Source organism: Canis lupus, chromosome 19 (genome assembly GCF_003254725.2).
Source record: "Canis lupus dingo isolate Sandy chromosome 19, ASM325472v2, whole genome shotgun sequence".
Taxonomy (NCBI): domain Eukaryota; kingdom Metazoa; phylum Chordata; class Mammalia; order Carnivora; family Canidae; genus Canis; species Canis lupus.
In genome coordinates, this window is record NC_064261.1 from 23936467 (window position 1) to 23963765 (window position 27299).

The 27299-nt window shown below is 39.1% G+C and overlaps 1 protein-coding gene across 11 annotated transcripts in view; it reads left to right on the plus strand.

Moving 5' to 3' along the window:
• Window positions 1–760: 760 nt before the first annotated feature.
• The window catches only part of IWS1 (interacts with SUPT6H, CTD assembly factor 1), a 40388-nt gene continuing 13849 nt past the window's right edge, over window positions 761–27299 (plus strand). For 3 of the 11 annotated variants that reach the window (XM_025435926.3, XM_049097220.1, XM_049097224.1), the window contains exons 1-6: window positions 2906–3246; window positions 4907–5025; window positions 20626–21778; window positions 23182–23374; window positions 23893–23950; window positions 26737–26834. In XM_025435926.3, the coding sequence (XP_025291711.1) occupies window positions 3030–3246; window positions 4907–5025; window positions 20626–21778; window positions 23182–23374; window positions 23893–23950; window positions 26737–26834 (1838 nt within the window). In that variant the 5' untranslated portion in view covers window positions 2906–3029. Of the gene's footprint in view, window positions 2722–2879; window positions 3247–4906; window positions 5026–20625; window positions 21779–23181; window positions 23375–23892; window positions 23951–26736; window positions 26835–27299 lie in introns of those variants that run through there. The other 8 variants (XM_035702162.2, XM_049097223.1, XM_049097221.1 and 5 more) reach the window with 6 other exon arrangements.

Consider the following 27299-nt stretch of genomic DNA (forward strand, 5'->3'; position numbering starts at 1 on the left):
ATTGTGATGCCCCCAGATACAGTTTTCTTTTTTAAAATTCCCCTGGCTATTCGGGGTCTTTTCTGATTCCACACAAATCTTAAGATAATTTGTTAACTCTCTTAAGAAAGTCCATGGTATTTTGATAGGGATTGCATTAAACGTGTAAATTTCCCTGGGTAACACTGACATTTTCACAATATTAATTCTTCCAATCCATGAGCATGGAATATTTTTCCATCTCTTTGTAAGAAGACAGTTTTTTTTAATAAAAGATTTTATTTATTCATGAGAGACACAGAGAGAGAAGCAGAGACATAGGCAGAGGGAGAAGTAGGCTCTCCTTGTAGGGAGCCCAACGCGGGACTCAATCCCTGGACCCAGGATCACATCCTGAGCCGAAGGCAGACGTTCAACCGCTGAGCCACCCAGGTATCCCTAGAAGACAGCTTAGATCCTGGGGTCTCCTCTATCAAATGAAGGGAAGTTAATTTTTTAATTTTACACCTTTGGTTTCCAACACTATTAATTCCGTTATAATTCTTGTAACAGCCTGAGAAAATGTCATTCCCACAATAGGGGGCAGACTTAGATTTCAAAGCGGTTTCTATTACACAGGGGAAGGAATGAACTCTCTTACAAGAAAATAAGAATTTCTAGAGAGAAACCACCCCTCTCCCTTCCCATGCCCATTTCTGGAGCCTAGAACTAGGTTCTGCCAGCATATTCTGACTGGCTAACAAAGGTCGCAGGGAATATTAAAGCAAGGATGTGTCTTTTTTTTAAATTTTTAATTTATTTATGATAGTCACAGAGAGAGAGAGAGAGAGAGAGAGAGAGAGAGAGAGGCAGAGACATAGGCAGAGGGAGAGGCAGGCTCCATGCACCGGGAGCCTGATGTGGGATTCCATCCAGAGTCTCTAGGATCGTGCCCTGGGCCAAAGGCAGGCGCCAAACCGCTGCGCCACCCAGGGATCCCAGGATGTGTCTTGACTAATGGCACTTCGAGAATTTTCAGCAGTGATGGTATCCGAGAATCCACATCTCTCAAGCCCAAGGTAGGTAGGTGGTGGACTTTCAAGGGAACCAAATGAGGACTTCCAACAGGCTAGACATACCTAGAAATTCAGTCTATGCTTTGCTAACAAAAGGCCCAATGTATGCAGGTCTACACACTCTGGGGAATCTTTGCTTACCTCTACTGGCCCTCGTCTAATCAAAAGGCAAGATCGTTCTCCACTTTGTCTAAGACAAAAGCAAACACGTAAGGAAATGGATTTTATTTGGACTGTAATAGGGAGAGCACTGCAGATATGAAGATCAGAGCATCCACGCAGGTTGTTTTGCCTTAGATCTTCACAGGGAGGAAAGCGGGATGATTAATAGTTGGGATTGATTTGCAATCAGAAACTTCAGCCAGTCAGGGGAACAGAAAATGTTTATGTCTGCGTCTGGCTAGTTTCAGTGGGGAGGGCAGACTTCTAATCTCAGCCAATCATTCGAGAAACAAAGAACAAGAAGCTGCAGTCTGAGGGGCCCCTAGGAGCAGGCTCAGACAAAAAGGTCTTTGCTTGGCCTCCTCACTAGTTAACAACAGGGTCATGACAAAGTGGAGGAGAGTTTTAGCTAAGCCATAGACAGAAGGGTGGTTCTTTACACAAAGCTCTTCAAAGATCACGGACAGGTCAAGAGGCTTCTTAACCACTGCTGTTTGTAAAGTTTGACAATTCTTTCATGAGGGGCCCTTTGGAAGCAAAAACTTGTGCTCCGTATTATTGACCAAATGGCTTCGTAAGTCATTATTATTTTTAAGTAGGCTCCATGCCCGGCACGGAGTCCAACGTGGGGCTTGGACTCACAACCCTGGCATCAAGATCTGAGCCGAAACAGTCCAAGGCTTCACGGACCGAGCCACACAGGCGCCTCAAGTTGTTATTTTTAAAAGATTAAAAAGGAAGAAAAATGCCTCGAAAGGAGGCCCTTTCAATCAGGCCAGTTAGGAACGCAGCACAACTGCCGAGGCTTCAAACTACAAGTCCCAGGGAGCAGTGCGCCACGTCCTTCCCACAGTAAGGGCGGGAATCAAGCGCCGGCCCGCGTGACGGGAACCACCCTTAATTTGCCGGACAAGGCAAGTGTAATTGTAGCGGGTGTTCACTTTTCCAGAAACATAACTCAGAGGATCCTCAAACAAGGCGCACGGGCAGAGAGCCGGTAAAGTGACAGCATCATCTCCGCGGACAACGGCGCTACTCCGTACTCCAGTTACTCCACGGGACTGCAACTCACTGAAGCTGCAGCGCCCGCTCCACTTGCCCAGGACCCTCTTTTCCGGCCACGCGGTGCGTCATTCCCGTTGCGTCTTCTCATTGGCCAGATGATAGGGGACGGCGCCTGCGCGCTGCATTCCTTTGAGGGCCGTGGGCAGACGCCATTTTGGCCCCAGAGGTGCTTCTGGGAAGTAGAGCGCCGGTGCACACGCCAGCCAGCCTGCCAGGTACGGCCTCTTGTGTGGGGGCTTTCAGGTGGAAGCGTTTGCACCTGCTGCTGCTGCTGCTGCTGCTGTCTCACTCTCCGCACTCTGGAGGTCCTCTGGTGGAGCGGGAGCCTCTGAACATCGGGCCGCGCCATCGGGGGTCACACCGCCAGGAAGGAGGTGACGGGGGCGGCGCGGGGCGCGGACACTCTCCGCCAAGAGCCCGCCTGCCATGGATTCGGAATATTACAGCGGCGACCAGTCAGGTGGGGCAGGGACGTGGGGGCCGGGGCTGGGGGCGGGGCAGTTGTTGGGCTGGGCTGGGCTGGGGCGCTCGCCGTGGCGCGGCCGGGGAGGGGGCCCCCGGAGAACCGCCCCCGGCCCCGGCCCCGGCCCCCGCCCCCCGCCCCGGCCGGGCCGGGCCGGGCGGGGCCGGGCCCGTTGCGGATTGTGAGGCCGGGAGCCCGCCGACCCGCCACGGCCGGGAGGTAGAACCTTGCAGCGGGGAGCCTAGACGGCGGCCGTCTTCTGAGCCAGCCGGGGGTTTGCTCGAACTGGGGAGCCGCTTCTCTGTATGGAGCGCTGCTGTGTGCAGTCCCGGGAAGGTCTCCCCGTTACGGGATTTTTCCCGGAATTGCGAGTGTTTTGCGAGCATTCCAGGAAGCGGCTTAGTGGGCGCTTAGTGGGTGCGGGATCTTTCCTGGACTTCTCACGCGGCGTCAGAGCCGCTCTGATTTCTCCTGCAACAGCAGTTCCCGAGTACAGAAAAGGCAGGACCCTGTTTGGGTGGTGTAAGTATTTTAGAGGAAGGCGCGTGCCCTCGGCACTTCCTGGTGATTTTGTGCCTTTCTTTTCCCTCGAGACCTTTCCTTTTCCTCCCTGAAGTTTGACCTTGTTTCCTGTTACTCCGTAAATACTGGACACCCCCTTCCCAACACTGGAGTGGGCTCCGGAGATACAGGGGCGTGTCAGGCGGGGCCTAGTCGGGAGAACCTTAGGTCTCCTTTCACTCTGCCTCTGTCAGGGGCGCCTACATGCCCGAATGTTGATCTCTTTTCTGCTTGGGGTTCACTTCCATTCGCTCTACGTGACAGCGAACAGGGACGACTTACAAAATGCCTTTCCAGGCACGCACTGCTGTTTTGCTAAAATGTTTGCCTGATGTTTTCAAAATAGTTTATATTTCTTTCTGAGTTATTATTTTTAAAATAAGTAATCATATGTAATTACGTCTATGAGTTAAGTGCTAGAAGACTTGAAAAAATAAGGTTCTTGACTTTTCGTTCTTTTAGCCGTTTTTTAATATTTACCTCCATATTCTTAATTTATGCACTTTCTTGTTGCATCATTTTTAGGCGTTCCATAGTGATTCCCTATTGTGCTAGGAGAGGATTTTCGCCTCTTGTGTGCCTTTTTCTCCCCCATACTCTCACTACTGCAGCAAATTATTTGTAACTTGTATAATCTTTACTTCTTAGCTAAGTAGAGTTGCTCGTTACTATGATAGCGATTTCATTCTTAAACAGCTTTTCCGTCTTCTATAGTCAACTCCTTCATTTAAAAAATTTTGTTTATTATTTTTTAAATGTTTTCTTTATTTGTTCATGAGAGACACAGAGAGGCAGAGATGTAGGCAGAGGGAGAAGCAGGGTCCTTGCGGGGAGCCCAGTGCGGGACTCGATCCTGGGACCCCGGGACCACGCCCTGAGCTGAAGGCAGACACCTAACCTCTGAGCCACCCAGGTGTCCCAAAATTTTGTGTGTTCTTATTAAACTTTTAACCAAGTCTTCCCATAACCTCCAACAGCCTAAATCCCTCTCACAATACAATTTTACTTTATAATTTTAAATTACCGGTTGAAGGTAGGTAGCAAATCGTTTTTGCCATTTTGTAATAGTACAGTATATGCTTTACTTCAAGGAGTTTATACTATTTTTGTACTGTAGTTCCTTGTGCTCTTCATTCATAAACAGATATTTACTGTACTATACCAGGCAGTGTTCTGGGCTCCAGGGATTCAGCAGTGAACCAGAATCCTTGGTCTTTTGGCCCTTTCATTCAAGTGAGGAAAGACCCACATTAAACCAAATAACTTGGTAAGTTATGTAGTACATTAGAAGGTGGTAAGTAAGTGCTGTGGAGAGAATAGACATAAAGTTGAAATAGTTAAAGAGTACACTATTATTTAGAGGTTGTTGACTTGGTCCTTAGTGATGTTTCTTAAGCTTCACATTTCTTTATGACGTATTTTTTGCTGCCACAATACGTGTTCTGATTGTTGGTATTTATATAAGCATTATACTGTTGTCTTATCCACAACATTAGCATCATTAGTCATGTTTCATCAGTGGTAACCTTTGCTCATACATTATTCTTGATTCATTGTGTTCATTTCGGTTGTAGATGTCATCCATCTTACACCTTAAGTGGGTTTTTGTTTTATTTTTAAGCAGATGATGGTGGCGCTACCCCAGTACAGGATGAACGGGATTCAGGGTCAGACGTTGAGGATGATGTAAATGAGCAGCACTCTGGATCAGACACTGGAAGTGTAGAACGTCATTCAGAGGTATTGGCTAAACAACATCTTTGGGGAGGCTTTTCCCTTGCATTCTGTGAGACCTGTTTTACTTAGGAGTTGTAGAGATCCTGTCACATGGTGTAGGCTTCCAACCCTGGGAGTAAAGGATTTTTTTTTTTTTTTTTTTTTTAAGAGTGTATTTATTTATTCATGAGAGGCACAGAGAGAGAGAGGCAGAGACATAGGCAGAAGGATCAAGCCCAGTGCAGGACTCCATCCCAGGATCCCGGGATCACTCCCCAGCCAAAGGCAGATGGTCAACTACTGATCCACCCAAGTGCCCCAGGAGTGAAGGATTTTAAGTTAATAGAGAACTGCTTTAAAAATAAACAGAGATAGTCTGCTTTCATAGAAAACCACAGGGAAAGAATTTCTGATTGGGTCCTTCTTCAGATAGTAGGCAGTTTTCAGATGTGCATATTGATTCAGAAAATAGGCCAGGCCCTTTGTTTGATATTTGAGTGGCCTCCCCATTCCCAGAAGGATGTTTGCAAGCTGAAAAAATATCAATTGAAATAGAAAGTTATGAGGGTTATCACCTATCAGAATTCTTATCAGGATTTAAAACTAATTTGCTTCCCTGGTTACACAGTTTATACTACACATTGTTAACAAAATAAAATTGGGACCTTTTTCAATAAGTCAGCTATACATTTTTGGCAAACACAAACTGAAACCCATAGGGATGATAAAGTGACCGGATTTTCTTTTAAGAAGTTCATGTGTCGCATGTTTTGCTTAGTTACACAGGAACAGAAAATTATCCCGTTTTAAGTAGGAGATACAATTACTAGAAGTTGTATTATTGAATCTGTCCTTTGACATGTCATTAGTATATTTAGGTCGCCAACAAGTATTTATTGCACACCTGCTATGTGTCAGGTTCTTTTGAACTATCTGGGACTAAATGAGGCTTCACTATACCAAAATGCTTCTCTTGGATTTATTTTTCAGTAAAGGGGAAAAAGACATTAATCAGTATTCATTTTTTTTAAAAAATTGTGTAGTTTGTTAGGAGGTGATAAGTGCTGTGGAGAAAGAAGAAAGTTAAAAAGGATGAAGGGTACCAGAATAGAGGGCAAGTTTTGTTGTTAAATAGGGAGTGACATGTAACCTTTATTAAGAAAGTGGCTTTCAATCAAGGCATGAAGATAGGTAAAAGAATAACCATGTGGCTATATAGAGGAACACAAACACATACACTCCAGGCAAAGACCTTAAGGTGTGGGTGTGCTTGATGTCTTCAAGGAGCCAGTGCAGCAAGAGGGGAGGCTAAATGAACTGGGAGAAAGGCTTATCTTTTAGTTATTTTGATGTCACTCAGTTTTTTCTATGCTCATAAGTATTTAGACTAAATTCTAGTAATGTATTATTCAACAGGTAAAAATTACTTGCTAATGTAACCATTTTGACGGTTTATTTAGTGTGTAGGGCTTTATTAAAGTTGTGGCTTTGGAAAATAGCATAAAAAGATTGACTCTAGGCTTCATGTGTCAGTTGTAAATTTAATGTAGCCTTAATTTTAAGCATCTTCAACTACTTTTTTGTAATGAAGTAGATTCTAAATAAATGTGCATGCTAAAAATTTGGAAACTATTAAAAGCTTAAAGAACATTAAAATCAACATAACTGCTATCACAGAAATGACTTAACTTTTTTTTTTTAGAAATGACTTTAACTTTATATTATGCATTTTTACTTTCTCATGTATGTTACATTTTAAGTTACTTGAGATTTTACTGTATATATTTTGTATCTATATAGTATTTTTTTAATCTATTCACTTAAGGTTATACCTAAGAATTTTTCTGTTATTAAAGATTTTCACTAAGCATAATTTTAAGGCTTACACACTATTTCATAAAATGGATGTACCATCAGTTGTTCGACACTTTCCTAATTGTTAACCTTTAGAGTGCCTAGGTATTAAAAATAAAATCTGCTGTGAACATATTTTTGTAGATAGTTCCTTCCAGGAGGGTTATCTGATTTTTTTGAATTACTAGTGTGTAATTCAGTTTGAGAATGCCAATTTTACCGTTAGTAAGTGTTGCTCTGCATTAATGCTCTTTTGGCTATCTAAAATGGCTTCTCAAGAGAAATTTTGTATTTTCCCATGAAAAATATTTCCTAGAAGGTAAGGTAATTGGATGTTAAAAGACTATGGTTGGTTGTATTAAATTGAATAGTACTGATGACAGGCCCAAAACCTAAGAAATGAATATTGGTTTCCTATTGCTACCATAACAATTTGACACAGTCTGGTGGCTTAAAACAAAAGAGATTTATTATCTTATAGTTCTGGAGATCAGAAGTCTAATGGATCTCACTGGGTTAAAATCATTCTATTAACCAGGGCCATGTTCCTTCTGTAAGGGAGAATCCATTTCCTTGCCTTCTCCAGCTCTGTAGATCACTTGGATTCATTAGCCCGTGATTCCTTCACCATCAAAACCAGCACCATAGCATCTTCAAATCTCTCTAACCTCTGCAGTCACATCTCCATCTCTTACTCTGACCTTCTCACCTCCCTCTTATAAGGACCCTTGTAGTTATTTGGGCCTACTCAGTTAATCCAGTATGGTCTTTTTATCTCAGGTTTCTTAATTGCATGTGCACAGTCCCTTTTGCATGTAAAGTAGCACTCACAAGTTCTGGGGATTAGGATGTAGACATCTTTTAGAGAGGCATTATTTTGCCTCCAACAGGATGGTATTCAAAACATCGTTCTCCAATAATGATACTGAGAAAAAGATTTCTCCCATTTACATTTTAGAGTTTAGGCTGGTTTCTAAAAAAATTCATTTCACTTAGAGTATTCATTCTGCGTGTATTTGTTTAGATCTCTAAGGAAAGTTTTGAAAAAACTTAAAAATATGAAAAAATACTAAAAGTTAAGTAATGGTGCTTTCCTGGCCCATATTGGAGCCTGAGACAAAAGAAAAAATCAGTAATACCCTATTTTTAAAATCTTGGTATTTTGTTCATTACAGATTTTTCTACATCATCTGATCTCGAAGATTATCGCTTGTCTCTTTTTTTTTTTTAAGATTTTATTTATTTGTGAGAGACACAGAAAGAGGGAGGCAGAGACACAGGCAAAGAGCAGAGGAATAAGCAAGACTCCCATGCAGGGAGCCTGATGTGGGTCTTGATCATAGGACCCCGGGATCACACCCTGAGATGAAGGCAGATGCTCCACTGCTGAGCCACCCAGGCTCAGCCACCCACTTGTCTTTTTTTAAAAACCACTTTATTGATATAAACTTACATATCATATAATTCACCCATACAAAATACGCAGTTCAGTAGTCTTTAGTATATTCACAGTAGTGCAACTGTCACCATAGTGAATTTTAGAACACTTAAATCGCTTCAAAAAGAAACCCTTTACTGTTACCTGCTTCACCTCCCCTGTAGCCCCCAATCCTTCCCTGTCCTAGACATTCTGAATGAGTGGAGTTATATAATATGTGGTCTTTTGTGACTGGTTCTTTCGCTTAATATTTTCAAGGCATATCCATTGGAAACCATGTATGTTGGATATATGTATATACCATACCCGTATATGTTGTGGCATGTATCAGTACTTTTTTTTTGTGGTAATACTCCATTATGTAGATAAACCACATTTGTTTATCCATTTGTTATTTGATGGACATTTACATTTTTATCTTTTGGCTATTATAAGAAATGCTTCTATAAACATTTACATAGAAGTTTTGTGTGGACATAATGTTATTTCTGTCGGGTATGTTCCTAGAAGTGGAATTACTGGGTCTTACAGTAACTTTATCTTATTTATTTGAGGAACTCTTAGGCTGTTTTAGTGACTGTACCATTTCACATTCCTACCAGTAATGTATGAAGGTTCTGATGTTTCTATATTCTTGCCAACTCTTGTTATTACCTCTTTTTTTTTTTAATAATTTTATTTATTTATGATAGTCACACACACACAGAGAGAGAGAGAGAGAGAGGCAGAGACACAGGCAGAGGGAGAAGCAGGCTCCATGCACCGGGAGCCCGACGTGGGATTCGATCCCAGGTCTCCAGGATCGCGCCCTGGGCCAAAGGCAGGCGCTAAACCGCTGCGCCACCCAGGGATCCCTACCTCTTTGATTATAGACATCTTAGTTGGTTATGCAGTAGTTTCTTGTTATGTTTCTTTTTTTTAAAGAATTTTTAAATTTATTTTTTCATGAGAGACCCAGAGAGAGAGAGAGGCAGAGACACACAGGCAGAGGGAGAAGCAGGCTACATGCAGGGAGCCTGACGTGGGACTTGTTCCCGGGTCTCTAGGACCATGCCCTGGGCTGAAGGTGGCACTAAACCACTGAGCCACCCGGGCTGCCCCCCTTGTTACGGTTTTGATTTACATTTCCCTGATGAGTAATGATGTTCGGTATATTTATGTGGGTATTGGCCATTTGTGTAACTTCTTGGTGAAATGTCCATTCAGATCCCTTGTTCATTTTTTTTTTAAGATTTTATTTATTTATTCATGAGAGACACACAGAGAGAGGCAGGGACACAGGCAGAGGGAGAAGCAGGCTCCACTCAGGGAGCCCCATGTGGAAGTCAATCCCGAGACTCCAGGATCACGCCCTGGGCTGAAGGCAGGCGCTAAATGCTGAGCCACCCAGGGATCCCCCTTGTTCATTTTTCTTTTTTTTTTTTTTTTTTTTTTTTTAAATTTTATTTATTTATGATAGTCACACAGAGAGAGAGAGAGGCAGAGACACAGGCAGAGGGAGAAGCAGGCTCCATGCACCGGGAGCCCGACGTGGGATTCGATCCCGGGTCTCCAGGATCGCGCCCCGGGCCAAAGGCAGGCGCTAAACCGCTGCGCCACCCAGGGATCCCTTGTTCATTTTTCAATTGGGTAATTTGTCTTATTGAGTTGTGAGAGTTCTTTTTTTTTTTTTTTTTTGTTTTTTTTTTTTTTTAATTCTTTAAATAGTACGTATACAAGTCTCTTATCAGATGACTGATGTGCAAATATTTTTTCCTATTACGTGGGTTATCTTTTCACTGTGGTGTGCTTTGACACTCAAACGTTTCTAATTTTAATGAAGTTCAGTTTATGTTTTTTTTTTTTCGTTTTGTTTGTGCTTTTTGTGGCATGTCTAAGAATTCTTTGCCAAATCCAAGGACATGAAGATTTACCTCCCTGTGTTTTATTTTAAACATTTTATAATTTTAGCTCTTATATTTAGATGTTTGGTTGATTTTTTATTTTTTAATTTACTTATTAGAGATAGCAAGAGAGAACATGAGCTGGGAGTCGGGAGGGAGGGAAGGAGAGCTCCTGATGAGCAGGGAGCTTGATGGCGGTTCAGTCCTAGGACCCTGGAATCATGACCAGAGCCGAAAGCAGACACTTAATCGACTTAACCACCCAGGAGCCCCTAGATCTTTGGTTCATTTTGAGTCAATTTTTGTATATACTGTGAGGTAAGGGTCCAGTTCTGTTCTTTGTATGTGGATATCTAGTTATCTTTGTATGTGGATATCTAGTTATCTCAGTAATCTCTCAAGAGATTGTTCTTTCCTCATTGGATGGTCTTGGCCCCTTGTCAAAAATCACTTGGCCATGGATGTAGTAACAGTTTATCTTTGGTTCTAATTCATTGGTATCTGTGTTTGTACTTAACCAGTGCCATAGTACCTTGAATAAGTTTTGCTGTCAAGGAATGCGAGTGCTACTTTGTCCTTTTCTGATACTGTTGTGTCTCTTCTGGGTTCCTTGCAATTACCTATGTATTTTAGATTCAGCTTGACATTGCGAAGCTACTGATGCATGAATATAGGGTGTTCATTTATTTGGGTCTTCAGTTTCTTTCAACATTGCACTGTAATTTTCAGTGTACAAGTACTACATTTAAAAAAATTTATTCCTAAGTTTGTTTTTCTCAATTCTTAGTGAGTGGAATTGTTTTATTAATTTCATATTCAGATTGTTACCACTTTTCCTATTCTAACTGATTGCATTGTGGTCTGAGAACATGCTTTGTACAAGATCTATCCTTTTAAATTTATTGAGGTTTGTTTTGTGGCCTAGTATATGGTCTGTTCTGGAGAATGTTTCATGTGCACTTGAGAAGAATGTATAATCTATCTTTGAATCCACAGTGTGTCTGTCTCCTGTAGTCAACATATAGTTGGATATATTTTTTTTAATCTTGTTTTTTGTCTCTTTTGGAGTGGGGAGGGGCAGAGGGAGAGGGAGAGAGAATCTTAAGCCGACTTGATGCCCAGCGTGGAGCCAAATGCATGGCTCAATCTCACAACCCTGAGATCATGACCTGAGCTGAAATCAAGAGTCAGATGCTTAACTAACTGAGCACCCAGGTGTTCCTCCAGTTTCTGTCTCTTGATTGACTTAATCCATTCACAATCTAATGTTTTTTGATAGAGGTATAGCCTGCCATTTTACTGTCTGTTTTCTATATAGTCTTACATCTTTTTATTTTATTTTATTTTATTTTTAATTTATTTATTTATGATAGTCACACAGAGAGAGAGAGAGGCAGAGACATAGGCAGAGGGAGAAGCAGGCTCCATGCACCGGGAGCCCGACGTGGGACTCGATCCCGGGTCTCCAGGATCGCGCCCTGGGCCAAAGGCAGGCGCTAAACTGCTGCGCCACCCAGGGATCCCAGTCTTACATCTTTTTAAAAACACATTATCTCACCTATTTATCCTTTTTTTTTTATTTTGATGAGTACGTTTAAGTTCTACAATAGTGATTTCATTGCAAGATAGTGTCATCAACTACAGTCACCATATTCTATATTAGATCCCCAGATCATATTCACCTTAGAGCTGAAAGTTTGTATCCTTTTACCTAATACCTTTTATCCTTTTACCTCCCCATTCCACCTGCTCCCGAACCTTTGAGAACTATTCCCCTACTGTCTCTCTGAGTTTGACCTTTTGTTTTTTAATTTTTATTTACGATTTCACATACAAGGATACCATGCAGTGTTTATCTTTCTCTAAATTCACTTAGCAAAATGCCTTCAAGGTCCACCCATGTTGTCGCAAACGGCAGGATTGTGGCCAAATATCCCATTGTGTATATATATTCATATCACGTTTTATCTGTTCATTTGTTAATGAATGTTTAGGTTGTATCCATATTTTGACTCATGAATAATGTGGCAGTAAATGTGGTAGGGCAGATACCTGTTTAATATCTTGTTTTCATTTTCTTTATACATATATGCCCAGAAGTGAAATTGCTGGATCATGTGGTGGTTCTATTTTAGATTTTTTGAGGAACCACCATACTATTTTCCATTCCATAGCACCAAATTTATATTCCCATCAGCATTGCCTATATGTTCTTTTTTTCTCCATATCCTTGCCAGGACTTGTTATGTCTTGTCTTTCTATGACACTCATTATACTAGGTGTGAAGTGACATATCTTTGTGGTTTTAATGTGCATTTCCTTGATCATGAGTAATGTTGAACATCTTTTCATGTACCTGTTAACCATTTGTATGTCATTTTTAAAATATATATATATATATATTTTTTAAGATTTTATTTATTTATGAGAGACACAGGGAGAGGGTGAGGGAGAGAGGCAGAGACGCAGGCAGAGGGAGAAGCAGGCTCTGTGCAGGGAGCCCAACATGGGGCTCGATCCTGGGTCTCCAGGATCAGGCCCTGGGCCGAAGGCTGTGCTAAACCGCTGAGCCACCTGGGCTGCCCCCCAAAAATATATCTATTTACTTCTTCTGCCTATTTTTTAATGGACTGGGTACTCTTTGCTGTTGAGTTGTGTAATTCTTTGTATGTATCAGATATATTTTTTGTTTGTTTGTTTTTAAGTAGACTCTGTGCCCAACATGGGGCTTGAATTCACAGCCCCACAAGAGTCACTTCACCTACTCAGGCAGCCAGGCATCCCTTACACATGTCTTTTGCGCTTATTTAAGTTGAAATTTGTGTGTGTTGTAAGATAGGGAGGGTCCATTTTTCCTCCTTTACGTGTGGCTATCCAGTTTTCCCAACACCGTTTATTAAAGAGACTTTCCTTATCTATTATATCTTGGTGTCTTTGTCATATATTAATTAGTCATATATGTGTGGGTTTATTGCTGGGCTCTCCATTCTGTTCTGCTAATCTTTGTGTCTGTTTTTATGCCCAAACCATACTGTTTTGATTACTGTAACTTTGTAATTTGAAATGAAGGAGTGTGACATCTCTAGCTTTGTTCTTTCTCAAGATATTTTGGCTGTTTGGGTTCTTTTGTGGTTCCTTACAAATTTGAGGATTGATTGCTCTATTTCTGTGAAAACCATCTTGGCAGTTTTGACAGAGATTGCATTGAGTCTGTAGATTGCTTTGGGTAGTATGGACAGTTCCTCAAATCTGTGAACACAGAGTATCTTTCCATTTATTTTTGTCTTCAGTTTCTTTCATCAGTATCTTATGGTTCTCAGTGTACAGCTCTTTACCTCTTTGGTTAAATTTATTCCTAGGTATTTTATTTTTTTGATGTGTAATTAATGAGATTTTTTCTCTTTTTGAGGTTTTTGTTGTTAGTGTATAAAATGCAACAGGTTTTTGTATATTGATTTTGTATCTATTTATTTTTGTCACTTGTGGCTAGGACTTCCACCACTGTGTTGAATAAAAGTGTTGAGAATGGGCATCCTTGTGTTCCTGATTGTAGGGGAAAAGTTTTGAGCTCTCCATGTTGCCTAGGATGTCAACAGATGGGTTTGTCATATATGGCTTTAATACGCTGAAACACATTCCCTCTTTACCAGTTTGGTGAGAGTTTTTATCATAAATGGGTGTTGGATTTTGTCAGATGCTTTTTCTGCATCTGTTGAGATGATCATATGATTTTTAGCCTTCATTTTGTTAACGTTATGTAGTGTGTTGGTTGATTTGTTGAACTATCCTTGCATTACTGGAATAAATACCATTTGGTCATGGTGTACTGTTGAATTTGCTTTGCTTATGTTTTGTTCAGAATTTTTGCACCGGTGTTCCTCAGAGGTGTTGGCCAGTAATTTTCTTTTCCTGTAGTATCTGTTTGGTTTTGTTATCAGGGTAATGCTGGCCTCATAAAATGGGTTTGGAAGTGTTCTTTCAGCTTCCTCTTCTACTTTTTAGAAGAATTTGAGAAGAATTGGTATTAAATTCTTCTTTAAATGTTTGATAGAATTCAACTATGACTAACGTCTTTTTGACGAAGTTCCTTAAAGGGATGTAAACATTAGTGGAATTTTCATCGAATGTTATTTGTTCTTTGTAGAGCACTTTGAAAACTCCGAATCTTCACATACCTCTTGTGGTCCAGCAGATATTGAAAAGGAGAAAGTTTTTTAAAAAATCTTTTTCAGTAGTTATAACCAAAACCACAATTTTTAATAAAGCAATTTCAATACAAATGTGACCTGGTTATAATGGGTTACCAGTTTTAATTTTTGTTGTTTTACTTGAGTTTTTTCTTGGACAGCATGAAATTATATTTGTGGTTTATGGTCAGCTGGTTTCTGTTCCATGGAAGATAATATTGAAGGAGATGTGTATTTTAAAATTCAGAAGTCTGAGATTTCACCTGTGTAGAAAAGTAGAAGAGAATCTCAACAACAACAACAAAAAAACAGTATGTGGGACTATTAGCGTATAGGTTGTTTGGAAATGAAGCTTCGCAGCTTCGCTTCTCACTGTTTTCTAACTAAGCAAAGCATAGTGGGCCTGCATCCATCTACTATTAAAGTTGGGGACAGCCCCATTAGCCCAGCCTCATTTTGAATTGGGTAAAGATGCCAGTCTGCTCTTGCTTGGCTCTTTCCACAGAAAGCTTGTGCTACATAAGAAGCATTTCTGTGGGGAGTACACGAGAACAGCTAGCATATTCATTCTGGCTATTGCTGTCCTTGTTTACCTTATTTCTTACCAATTTTTTAAATTCCATCTACTCTTTTTGTTAGGTTTCAGACTTTGTCATTGAGTCTGCCATATTGAGGAGAAAAACATTTTGTGTTGCTTCTTTCCTGATTAGCATTGTCTTATGGAGTTTCTCTTTCATTTTGGTGATTTTAAGTATCTTGTATACTGAAGGTAAAATATATTTTTAAAAAAATGGTCTCTGATCTTAAGGTCATTGTATTATGAAGATAAACACGTTTCAGTGAGGTAGAGATACAGGATGCTATGGGGGTGTGAAGGATGGAATGGCTAACCAGCTCAGCCTTTTCAGATGATGTGTTTGAGTTGAGTCTTGAAGGGTGAGTGTTTTGTAATTAATTAATGATAAGATATTTTGTTATGAATGGCTAATAGCATTTTATAGTGCTATTTTTCATACATTTGATCCTCAAAACATCCCTCTAAGGCATAGGTACTATCCCTAACTCCATGAGACTGAGAACCCTGAGGCTTTGAGAAGTTAAGAAAATTTTCCTTCATGACATAGTAGAAGGTGGCTGAGCTAGGGTTTGGACCTCAGATTTTTCTGATTCTAGAGTCTGTGTTTTTAACTGATAGTTGTGTTGCACACAATCCATTCTATCTAGAGAGGAAAATGGAAGAGACTTCAGGAAGAGGCTCTTTTTGCCTATTTTTGAGATATGAAAAGGACAAGATGGGAGAAAGATACTCAAGACAAAAAAGGCTTTGTAAAGCCATGGAGGTAACGGATTAGTAATTCTGTGTGTCTACAGTAGAACTTTAACACACAGTTAGAATCATTGGATTAGATGTCAAAAAGCAGATTCTTTGACCTTTTCTTCAGACTTACTGGACTAATATCTGGAACTTTTTCACCAAAGCTCCCCAAATGATTCTTATGCATACTAAAGTTTGGTAATTGCTGGTGCAGTGTGCAGGGTTGATTTTGGAGAGAGAGCACAGAAATGAATCTGGAGAGGTAGGCAGGAGTAGGAGTTTGCTTCATCGTTATGAACTCTTAAACTTTTTCTACTACTTTTTCTTTTACTACTACTCATCAGGAATGCTTTTGTTTTTGACTATCTAATTCTAAGGTCAGCCAGCTTTTGACAAAGGACTTTTGTAAATAGCTTTCATTTTATTACCTGTATCCTTGCTGTAAAATTGAGGTTTCTCAGAATCCACACCAGGAGCTACACTGGTTTAACAGCATTGTGTATAACAGCATTGTGTACTTTTGTTGCTGGATTTCTTAGATTCATTCATTCATTCTTTTTCTTTTTATTTATTTGACAGAGAGAACAAGTAAGCAGAGCAGCAGGGAGAGGGGGAAGGAGAAGCAGGCTCCCTGCTGAGCAGAGAGCTTGAGTGGGGCTTGATCCTAGGACCCTGGGATTACAACTCTAGCAGAAGGCTTAACCAACCAGGTGTCCCCTCTTAGAGTCTTTCATATGCTAGTAAAGGTGATATGTATTCCAAGATGAAGATTTCAAATACATCTTCTGGAACTAAGGTCCAGTGAAACATGTTTTGGAAAATCTGTAAAAATTTCCTCATGGCATTTAACTGTGTGACCTGGTGTTGAACGTTTTACCAATTTATGATGGTAGGTCAGTATGCAAATTTAACAGTTTTGTTGGACTCTTCTAATAAAGAAGAAATAAGTATCTTGAGTTTGGTTATTTACAGTGATTTCTACTTGACATTTATCGTTTTGAAATTTATAAATTCATATTTGCTTTATGGCAGTTTTATTATTTACTTTGTAATTTTTAAATGTTAATCATCTCTGTGCATGTGTATTGTGGCCCTGGTCCATATGGAGTGCATAGTCCATATGGTTACTATTTGTATGCTGAGATAAATGACCAGATATCATTCATTATGGGTAACCAGTATTAATTGTATCTACAATGTGAATGATTGTAAGAGAGAGGTGTGAGGAGTTATAGACATTTTTAAAGCTTCTGAGAAACCTCAGAGTGGTCAATTTCTCTGACAGTTAACAATTGGAATTTTTTAAATTAGTAAGAACATGACATTTAAATAAATGGCAGTTTCTACAGTGGATTTATTATACTCATACTGACATTTTAAAAAACTTGTTTTTAATCCTTTAAGTTTATGATTTAACTAATTGTTGAAACCAGTTTAAAATTTTTGAATATTGTTTTAATAACTTTTAAGTGTAACTATGTAATTTCTACTATACTCTTTTCCTAAATATTGTGATGTCATTGCCTAAGTGCATTCTCCAACTTGAGTCTATTGACTAGCACCTTTCTTACTGCAGTGATTTCTCACCTTTTTGTCTTGACCATATCACATATAGTGAATAGATTTCCAGTTTTTATGAAACTCCTCAAAAATTGATGAGAATTCCTGAGTTTCACAGTCCTTACCATGTATATAATATCCTTGTTATGGTTGCTTGTTTTGTTTAAAGATTTTTTTACTTATTTGAAAGAGAACAGGATTGGGGGAGTGCACAGAGGGAGAGTGAGAAGCAGACTTCTTACTGAGCAGGAAGCCTGATGCGATGGGATCATGAACCTGAGCTGAAGGTAGATGCTTCACTGACTGAGCCACCAGGTGCCCCATGGTTGCTTGTTTTAGAATGTATACACTATGTGTCTGGAAATCCAAGGTAGAGTGTAGCAGATAAGTTTTGGGATGACTGACTAGTTCATGGTATCTCTTCCTCTCTGGCAGTGGCTCCTAGTGCTACATCCCTGCTCTGGCTGTAACCCAGTGAGTTCTCAGTCATGACATCTAATAATGCTGTGGCTAATTAGATCATCTGTCCCGGGAATTTGAAATTTAGATCTTAGACACAGAAATTTAGCAGGGTTAGAGTGTGTCATGATATTGATAGTGCTCTAGGAGAGAGGTTGTTGAGTTCCCTTTTCTAAACTCTCTGAGCTGCCTTTGTTCCTACCCTGAGTCTTCAGTCCTTCATTCCACTTTGATTCTGGGAATATTGTTCTTTTTTCTGAAGATAGCCAGCAATGGTTTCTGTTCTTTGCAGTGAAAGTAAGTTGAGTCCCACATGAACATGCTGTTAGAATTATGTCACGGGTATGTTGTGGAAAGCATTCCAAAAGCCAGTTAAAATTTTCCCTTTTCCCTCCTGCTTTAGTTTCCTCTGCTGGTGCCTATATGTTCCACCTTCCCTCCTCAATAATCTTGTTAATTTTTTAAACTGTTATCACAAACTATTTGCAAATACCTGCTACCTACATACTTTTACAGCTCGGTCTCATATAGATGACTTCCTGTAGGCTTTGAAAATAACATGTATACCTTCATGATAGTGCATATTACCTTGTTGTTATGATATTTGGCTGGCTCATTAGAAAACAGCTTCTTAGGATAAGGCACTGAGACATGTTCAGCCTTGACTCCTAGCACTTGCACACAGCTTGTTGAGGTAATTATTCCTCCATTTAAATTTTTTTTTTTTTCATTTATTTATGATAGTCACACAGAGAGAGAGAGAGAGGCAGAGACACAGGCAGAGGGAGAAGCAGGCTCCATGCACCAGGAGCCTGACGTGGGATTCGATCCCGGGTCTCCAGGATCACGCCCTGAGCCAAAGGCAGGCGCTAAACCGCTGCGCCACCCAGGGATCCCTTATTCCTCCATTTAAATTATAGTTGGCCTTTGAACAAATGAGTTTGAACTGCACAGGCTCACTTAATATGTGGATTTTTTCAATAAATATGGTACAGTGCTGTAAATGTATTTTCCTTATGATTTTCCTAATAGCACTTCTCTCTAGCTTACTTTATTGTAAGAGTAAGTATATAATATGTATAACATACAAAATATGTGTTAATTGACACTTTTTATTATTGGTAAGGCTACCAGTCAAGAGTAGGCTAATCAGTAAAGTTTTTGGGAAGTCAGTAGTTATTTTCAACTGTGTGAGGGATCAGTGCCCCTAAAGTCCCCTGCTCTATGTTGTTCGAGGATTGACTGTATTCCTACTTAATTCCTTTATTATAACAATGTATATGTATTCAGATCCATTCTGTGCTCTAAAGATACCTCAATGAAGAAAACAGGCTAAAATGCCTGCCTTCATTCATATAGGGCTTATATTCTAAATATTTATATATTCATAGTTAAAGATCTTTAAAGACATAAAGATAGTTTTTCATGTAAACATTTAACATTATGTGAAGTATTGTACTGTAGGACAAGACTCTATAGCACTTGTCCTAATATGACATTTAATAGATGCCAGTTTTAGTGGAATAATAAGATGCTCACTGAGAAAGAATCCAGTGCTCTGCTGAATGCTCAGTGTTGAAGAAAGAAAAATGCCTTTGGGAAATTTGAAGTTTATAACTTTAGAAAGTTTCCTGAACGTGTTTTATTTGAATAAATATGTCTAGCAGTTACTGTTTTCTGTGGAATATTGTGCTGTCACGGTGATAATAAAATATAGAGGGAAAAAAACCTGAAACTTTGGCTTTGAAGCTTTTCTAATGTTTTATATTCCATGCACAACATACTTCTTTAATGAGTTGGAGACAAGTTAAAGTATGGGTTTTGGGAAGACATTTTTATGCCATTTATCTTGTCACTGGATTTTCTTGTCAATTATCTCATAGCATGCTGCTGGGCATAAATATGATTAAAAATTCTTTTCTCCTTGAAAATTGATCTGTGGTAATTTCAGGTAATGTCAGTCATATATTCTGAAAAGGAATATTTGGCTCAGAACATTTTTTAATGGGGAAAAGTCCCAGAAATACTTTCACTTTTTAAACCAGAGTATTAATCACCACATTATTGAAAGTTTAGATACTAGATGGGAAAAAAATTGCCCAGATCCTAATGATTGGTATTTTGGTATATATGTAATTTTATATATTTTTTTCTTCATTTGAAAAATAAAAAGCTATGATATACATATATTGTGTACTCAGTGTTTTCAGATTACTTCATTTAATATTGTGTTAGTATAGTTAATTAGATCATGTTTTTCCCTAAAATTTAAACGTTTTTCCCAGGGTTGCTAGATGTATGACTGACTGTTCCAAGGCTCAGTTTTATTGTCATGAAAAGTACTGTTATGAGGAGTAAATGAAGAGAGCCTGACAGGACATTGGGCTTTTAATAGGTACTTAGTATGTGTGAGCTACCCTCCTCCTTGTTTGTTTAGATTTGCCTGAGAGAATGTGCCCTGTATATTATTTGGCCTTACAGTTCCATATTTCTTTTCCTTAAAATAATTTTAACTTTATAAAACCTAAGAATGTTTCTTTTAAAAAGCACTGGGTACCTGTTTGCTTATATTTCTTTGAAAAATATATTTAGGAGCTAGAATTGTGTGAGAACAGTAGGCTTTTTTGTTTTGTTTTTAAGCCTAGCTCTTCAAGATGGAAGTCTCCTATATAGTAATCTGGGGGTATACTTTACAGATTTGTTTTGGTGAATACTGGTTATCTTTCCCCATTTTGGAATTGACACCATGTTAGCCATATTACAGGTAGATAGTCTTCTTTAAAGTGGAGTGTTTCCATATAGGTACAGAGCAAGAATTTTATAATGACGTGCATATTCTACATTTTAAAAAATCGTTGAGAAATTTTAACATTTTACTACCAAACATTTTTTTGCACTTCCCTAATTTTTTCACCCTTGATTTTTCAGAATGAACCTAGTGATCGAGAAGATGGCCTCAACAAAAGACACCACGTGACAGATTCTGAGAATGATGATCCCTCAAATCTTAATGCCAGTGACTCTGAAAGTGAGGAGCTTCAAAGGCAAAAGGACAGTGACTCTGAATCTGAGGAGCACGCAGAGCCTCCTGCAAGTGATTCTGAAAATGAGGACACTAATCAGCATGGGAGTGACTCTGAGAGTGAGGAGACCAGGAAGCTACCTGTCAGTGACTCTGAAAATGAGGAACTTCTTAATGGGCATGCAAGTGACTCAGAAAATGAAGACGTTAGAAAGCATCCTGCCAGTGATTCAGAGGTGGAAGAGCTCCCCAAAAGTCCTGCCAGTGACTCTGAAACAGAGGATGCTCTAAAACCTCAAATCAGTGACTCTGAGAGTGAGGAACCCCAACAGCACCAAGCCAGTGATTCTGAAAATGAGGAACTTCCCAAACCTCGAATTAGTGATTCTGAAAGTGAGGAGCTTCCTAAGCCTCGGGTCAGTGACTCGGAAAGTGAGGAGCCTCAGAGGACTCAGGCCAGTGACTCTGAAAATGAGGAGCTTCCCAAGCCCCGTATCAGTGACTCAGAAAGTGAGGACCCGCCGCCAAGGCACCAAGCCAGTGACTCAGAAAACGAGGAGCTTCCCAAACCCCGTATCAGTGACTCAGAAAGTGAGGGTCCCCCGAGGCACCAAGCCAGTGACTCAGAAAATGAGGAGCTTCCCAAACCTCGGATTAGTGATTCGGAAAGTGAGGACCCCCCAAGGAACCAGGCCAGTGATTCAGAAAATGAGGAGCTTCCCAAGCCCCGAGTCAGTGACTCTGAGAGTGAGGAACCTCAGAAGGGACCTGCCAGTGATTCCGAAACTGAGGATGCCTCCAGACACAAACAGAAGCCAGAGTCAGATGATGACAGTGATGGGGAGAATAAGGGAGAGGATACAGAAATGCAAAATGACTCCTTTCATTCAGATAGCCATATAGACAGAAAAAGGATCCAGAGTTCTGACAGTGAGGAGGAAGAACCCAAAAGGCCAAAAATTGAAAGTGATGAAGATGAAGAAAAAGTAGGAGAGGAGGAGAAGGTAGCAAAGCGAAAAGCTGCTGTGCTTTCTGATAGTGAAGATGAAGAGAAAGCATGTAAGGAATTATTTTGGACTATTTATGCATAGTTTTAATTCTTGACTAGTAACTGAAGCACTGTGTTTCTGAAGTGTTAGATCAATATTCTCTCATTTAACTTGACCTAAAATATCACTAGAACACTAGTTTTACTTTGTTTTTAGTGGCTGATTATAGTATTAAATTTGCTTTGAGTTCAGGAGCATTTGTTAAGATTTTACTGGTTCAAAATAGTAAACTAATAGAGTTTCAATGATAATATGACTTAATTTTTTGTGGGGGAAGGGTAGTGTTTCAAAGAAATATGTTTACATGAAAACCCAACTGTATCCAGAGTTAGCTGCGGGTGTGACAGTACATGCACTAAATTCCATCTAGGTAGCAACTGAGTTCCCAGTCTTTTGTTAAACATTGTTGAATATGCAAATATGAGGAAGTTTGTGAGGGAGACTATGTTTAGAGACTCCATGTCTCTGTGGCATATTCCAGTCTTTGTTACCTGGAACCCTATTTTTATGGGTAATTTTTACTTGATTACTTTTTTATGAAACAAACTTTGGGGAGTGGAGGAGACCTATTCCGTTATAACCTGACAGTTATTACAGGAGAAGGAAAAAGAGGAACACACATGTGCCAGCTAGTTTACTAAGGAAGATGAGAAATTCCAAACTGACCAGCGGTGATCAGGGATTGTGAGGATTCCACAAGAGAATATCTAAGCCTTTTCCGTTCTGCTAATACTCTGCAAAATAGAAGGGATTCTAATTCTATATTATCAGTCTAGTCTTATTTTCTCTATTCCTCCCAAAGGAAAGGTAGCTATTGATGCCCATTTTTATATTGGTGATTTTGTTCATCCTCCAGCCACTTTTCCCTAAACAATAATGTAATTATAAGATGACTCTGAATCGTTTAGTTATTATTATTTTTTTAATAAAATGTTTAGGGATCCCTGGGTGGCGCAGCGGTTTTGGCGCCTGCCTTTAGCCCAGGGCACGATCCTGGAGACCCAGGATCGAATCCCACGTCAGGCTCCCGGTGCATGGAGCCTGCTTCTCCCTCTGCCTATGTCTCTGCCTCTCTCTCTCTCTCTCTCTCTGTGACTATCAGAAATAAATAAAAATTAAAAAAAAAAAAAAAAGATTAAAAAAAAAATGTTTAGTTAAGTAATCTCTATACCCAACATAGGGCTTGACCTCATGACCTGGAGATCAAGAGTCACATGCTCTAAAAAAAAAAAAAAAAAAAGAGTCACATGCTCTGACTGAAACAGCCAGGTGCCCCTAGTTATTATTATTATTTTTAAAGTTATTATTAGGAACCCTTTGATTTTTGCTGAGTATTGCCACTTTAAAGCACCTGTTATTCTTAGTAATACCGTAACGAATAAGATTAATGATATTTTACGCCTTTTTTGACAGCAGCAAAGAAGAGTCGTGTTGTCTCTGATGCAGATGACTCTGACAGTGATGTTATATCAGACAAATCAGGCAAAAGAGAGAAGACTCTAGCATCTGACAGTGAAGAAGAAGTAGGGAAAGAAGAGTTGTCTGATAAGAAAAATGAAGAGAAGGATCTATTTGGGAGCGATAGTGAGTCGGGAAATGAAGAAGAGTAAGTGACAGTATAACATGAATTTTCAAGAGTTCATATGAGGTGGTAGAGAGGGGTTTAAGTTTTTTAAACTTACATTAAAATTTATTGGTGAGAGGTAATGCAGTATATCCTGCCTAATTGCATAACTTTGAGGGATTCAGGAATTCTGAACTGTGGCTACATGCTATGACATGGATGAATCTCAAAAATATTAAGTGAAGAGGGCAAGTCTGATTCCCCTTATGTAAAGTTCAGGAGGAGGCAAAATTAATCTGTGGTGATGGAAATCAGAATGGTAGTTGGCTCTAGGATGTTCAGGTAGGGGACTGACTAGACAGGGCCACAACTGAACTCTCTGGGGGGATCAAATTTTGATTAGGGTAATGGTTACATGAATGTGTACTTTTCTAAAAATTCACTGAAATAGACATTTAAGATCTGCACATTTTACTAAATATAAATTATACCTTATTAGAAAAAGATTTTATGGTTCCTGTGCAAATGAGAAGAAAGCAAATGATTTCTTTCTCTTCTAGAAATCTTATTGCAGACATATTTGGAGAATCTGGCGATGAAGAGGAAGAAGAATTTACAGTAAGTATAGGAGAGATATTCCCTCTTTACTATGCCTTTTATTTGTTTCTGTGGCAGTGGTTTCCAAATAAGTAATTCCAATAGATAGAAATAAACAATTATAATGTATTCAGTAGAAAAATCTACAACAGAGGATTCAGAGTGAAATAAAAGTTGTGTACAAAGGCATAAAAGGAAGATAACAGGCAAAATTGAATTAATGGGGGGAAACATATTAAGAGATAACAGAAGGTACATTATAATGCTAAAGGGAAAGATTCACCGTACTTATAGAACTTGTGTTTCTAGCAATGGCTGGCTAGGTAATTTGGACCAGTCCTTCTGCTAAGGGCAACTAGAAAAGTGAGATAAAATGTTTAAAAATCTGCACATCTTGGGGATCCCTGGGTGGCGCAGCGGTTTGGCGCCTGCCTTTGGCCCAGGGCGCGATCCTGGAGACCCGGGATCGAATCCCACATCAGGCTCCCGGTGCATGGAGCCTGCTCCTCCCTCTGCCTATGTCTCTGCCTCTCTCTCTCTCTCTCTCTCTCTCTCTCTCTCTGTGATTATCATAAATAAATAAAAATAAAAAAAAATTAAAAAAAAAAGGACATTAGTAGACTGTGTGCGTTGTAATCTCTAAAGTGACCACTAAAGAGACTAATGGATATGTGTAGCCTCCAACCTAGTAGAAGGGGAAAACAGAATAATAAAAGTTATCAATCCAAAAGAAGGCAAGAGAAAAAGAGGCATAGAACAGGGAACAATTAGAAAACAGTGTATGGTAAGATAGCAGATTTAAGCTTTGATAGTATCTCCTATTACATCAAATTGACATATATCAAGTGCTTTAATTAAAGGGCAGAGATGGTCAGATTGGAATTTAGAAAATAGCTGTACACTCATTTCATGATTCTTCTGAAAGAAAACAAAGGTTGAAAATAAAAGGATGGTGTTCACACATGTGAACACTAATCAAAAAACTGGCATAGCTATATGAATATGAGAGAGGAGACTTTGAGGCAGAAAAGCATTTGAGATAAAGAGGGTCATTGTCATAAATGGAGTGTTTGTATATGATTTCCAGTCTGTTTCCATAGTTTCATGTCTGTTCTTTTGGTCTCTTTACCCTTGCACTATTAATACAAAACTCTTGATATTTGATTGTTTATGTCTTCTATGCTTGCTATTCCTCAAGATTGCCTTGGGTTTCTTTTTTCACGTTCCCATATAAATTTTAAACCAAGCTTTTTCAAAAATTACAAAGTGCAGACATTTTTTGAATGCAGAGCAGGGAAATTAGAAATTCATTACAAAATCAACAAACAAAACATCCTCACCAGACTTCCCTTGTCAGACAGTTCTTGCATTGAAAAAGAAATCAGGGCAGCCCGTTTAGTGCCGCCTTTAGCCTAGGGCGTGATCCTGGAGACCGGGGGATCAGGATCGAGTCCCATGTCAGGCTCCCTGCATGGAGCCTGCTTCTCCTGCCTGTGTCTCTGCGCCTCTCTCTCTCACTGTCTCTAGTGGATGGATAAATAAAATCTTTAAAGAAAAAAAGAAGAAAAAGAAATCAGAACTTTAATTACTAAAGAGAGAGCGAAACTAGATGAATTTAGAATCTGATTCAAGATGGTAGAAAAACAACAAAGTGAACCTAAGGAAAATAGGAATAATTCATTCAATAAATATTTGGGAGCGTATATACCAGAGATTATTTGGACATTGCCCTCGTGGAGCTCATACCCAGTTAAGCAGCATTTTTTTTTAAGCAGCATTTTTATAAGAATAAGAGGTGTTTCTCTAGTTTAACATCAACTTGATTATGGATTTAGTTCAATGAAAAAAATTACATAAGTAGGTGAACTATTGGGAAGATCTTCCTAACAACATAAAGGAAGCTATAAAGAAAAGACTGACCGTTTCAATTACGTAAAAATAAAAAAATTATGCTTGGAAAACGTTACCTTAAACAAAATGAAACTGTACAAATGTGAAGACTGTGCAGTCCCCATGACTGACCAAAGGCTAATTTTCCTAAGTTATAAAGAGACTTTCCATAACATTAAGACAAAGATCCAACAGGAAAATGGACATGGGATATTAGGAGTTCCACAGAGAAATAATTAAAAATGGCCTTTAAACATGAACAGAATGCCCATCCTTACTCATAAGAGAATACAAAGAAAGACGCCTTTTAGTTTTCAATCGCGAGATTGGTAAATATCAATGTTCGATAACCTGTAGTAGTGAGGACCTGGAGAAACAGGTCCACTTAACGCTTTGCTGGAAAGAGAGTTAATTAGTATAGCCTCTATGGGAAATTTGGTAAGTATTTTCCAGAATTTCAAATACATATACCTAAATGCCAATAGCAAAGTGTGTAAACAAATTATGATTGAAGTCAGGGTGAGAAAGTCTAAAGTCTTAGAATGAGGATATAATAGGCCCATATGAATTGCTCTTCGTATTCCATTGTTAAATGTGAAAAGTGCAGACCAGTATATACTGTACCCAGTGTAGAGTATGCTGCCATTTGTATAATAAAAGGGGATAATAAATATATCTGTGTAGAAGTATGTGTGTAAATGTAGACTATTTCTGGAAGGAGACATAAGAAAACTAGTAACACTAGCAGCTAGGGTAGAAGGGAACTTTTTTGCTATATACCTGATACTCATTTAATTTTTGTTCTTTGTGAATGTATTACTTTAAAAATGCAAAAAGAAAAAAATTAAGAGCAGTTAATACTGAAGAAAATCTGTAAGGAGATTGCGATAACCCTGGCAAATTTACCTGACCTGTAGGGTTTTAACCAAGAAGATTTAGAAGAAGAAAAAAGTGAAACCCAAGTAAAAGAAGCAGAAGATTCAGATTCTGATGATAATATAAAGAGAGGAAAACAGTAAGTTTGTTTTATTTTTTTTTTTAAAGGAATTTGTTAAAAACTAAGTGTTGCTGGAGGGGAGGGACTAAGAGGATAGGGTCACTGTGTGATGGGCATTGAGGAGGGCATGTAATACAATGAGCACTGGGTGTTATGTAAGAGAGATGAGCGCTGTACTCTACTTCTGAAACTAATACACTATATGTTAATGAAACTTAATTTAAAAATTTTTAAAAATCAAAAAAGGAATTTGTTAAAACTTTAAAAATGAAGGTAAAGACTACTGAACTTAGTTTTTTTTTCTTATTTTGGTTCCTTACTAAGTATAAGAAAGAATCTGTTCCATTTTTCTCTCTTTGACTTTTCTGTATACAGTGCTGTCTGAAATATATTTACTCTTACTATTTTTCTTTCATTTGCCCTGCACTCAGCTGTCTTAATTTGTACGGTTTTTTGGTGTCTACACCAAAATGGAACTATAAC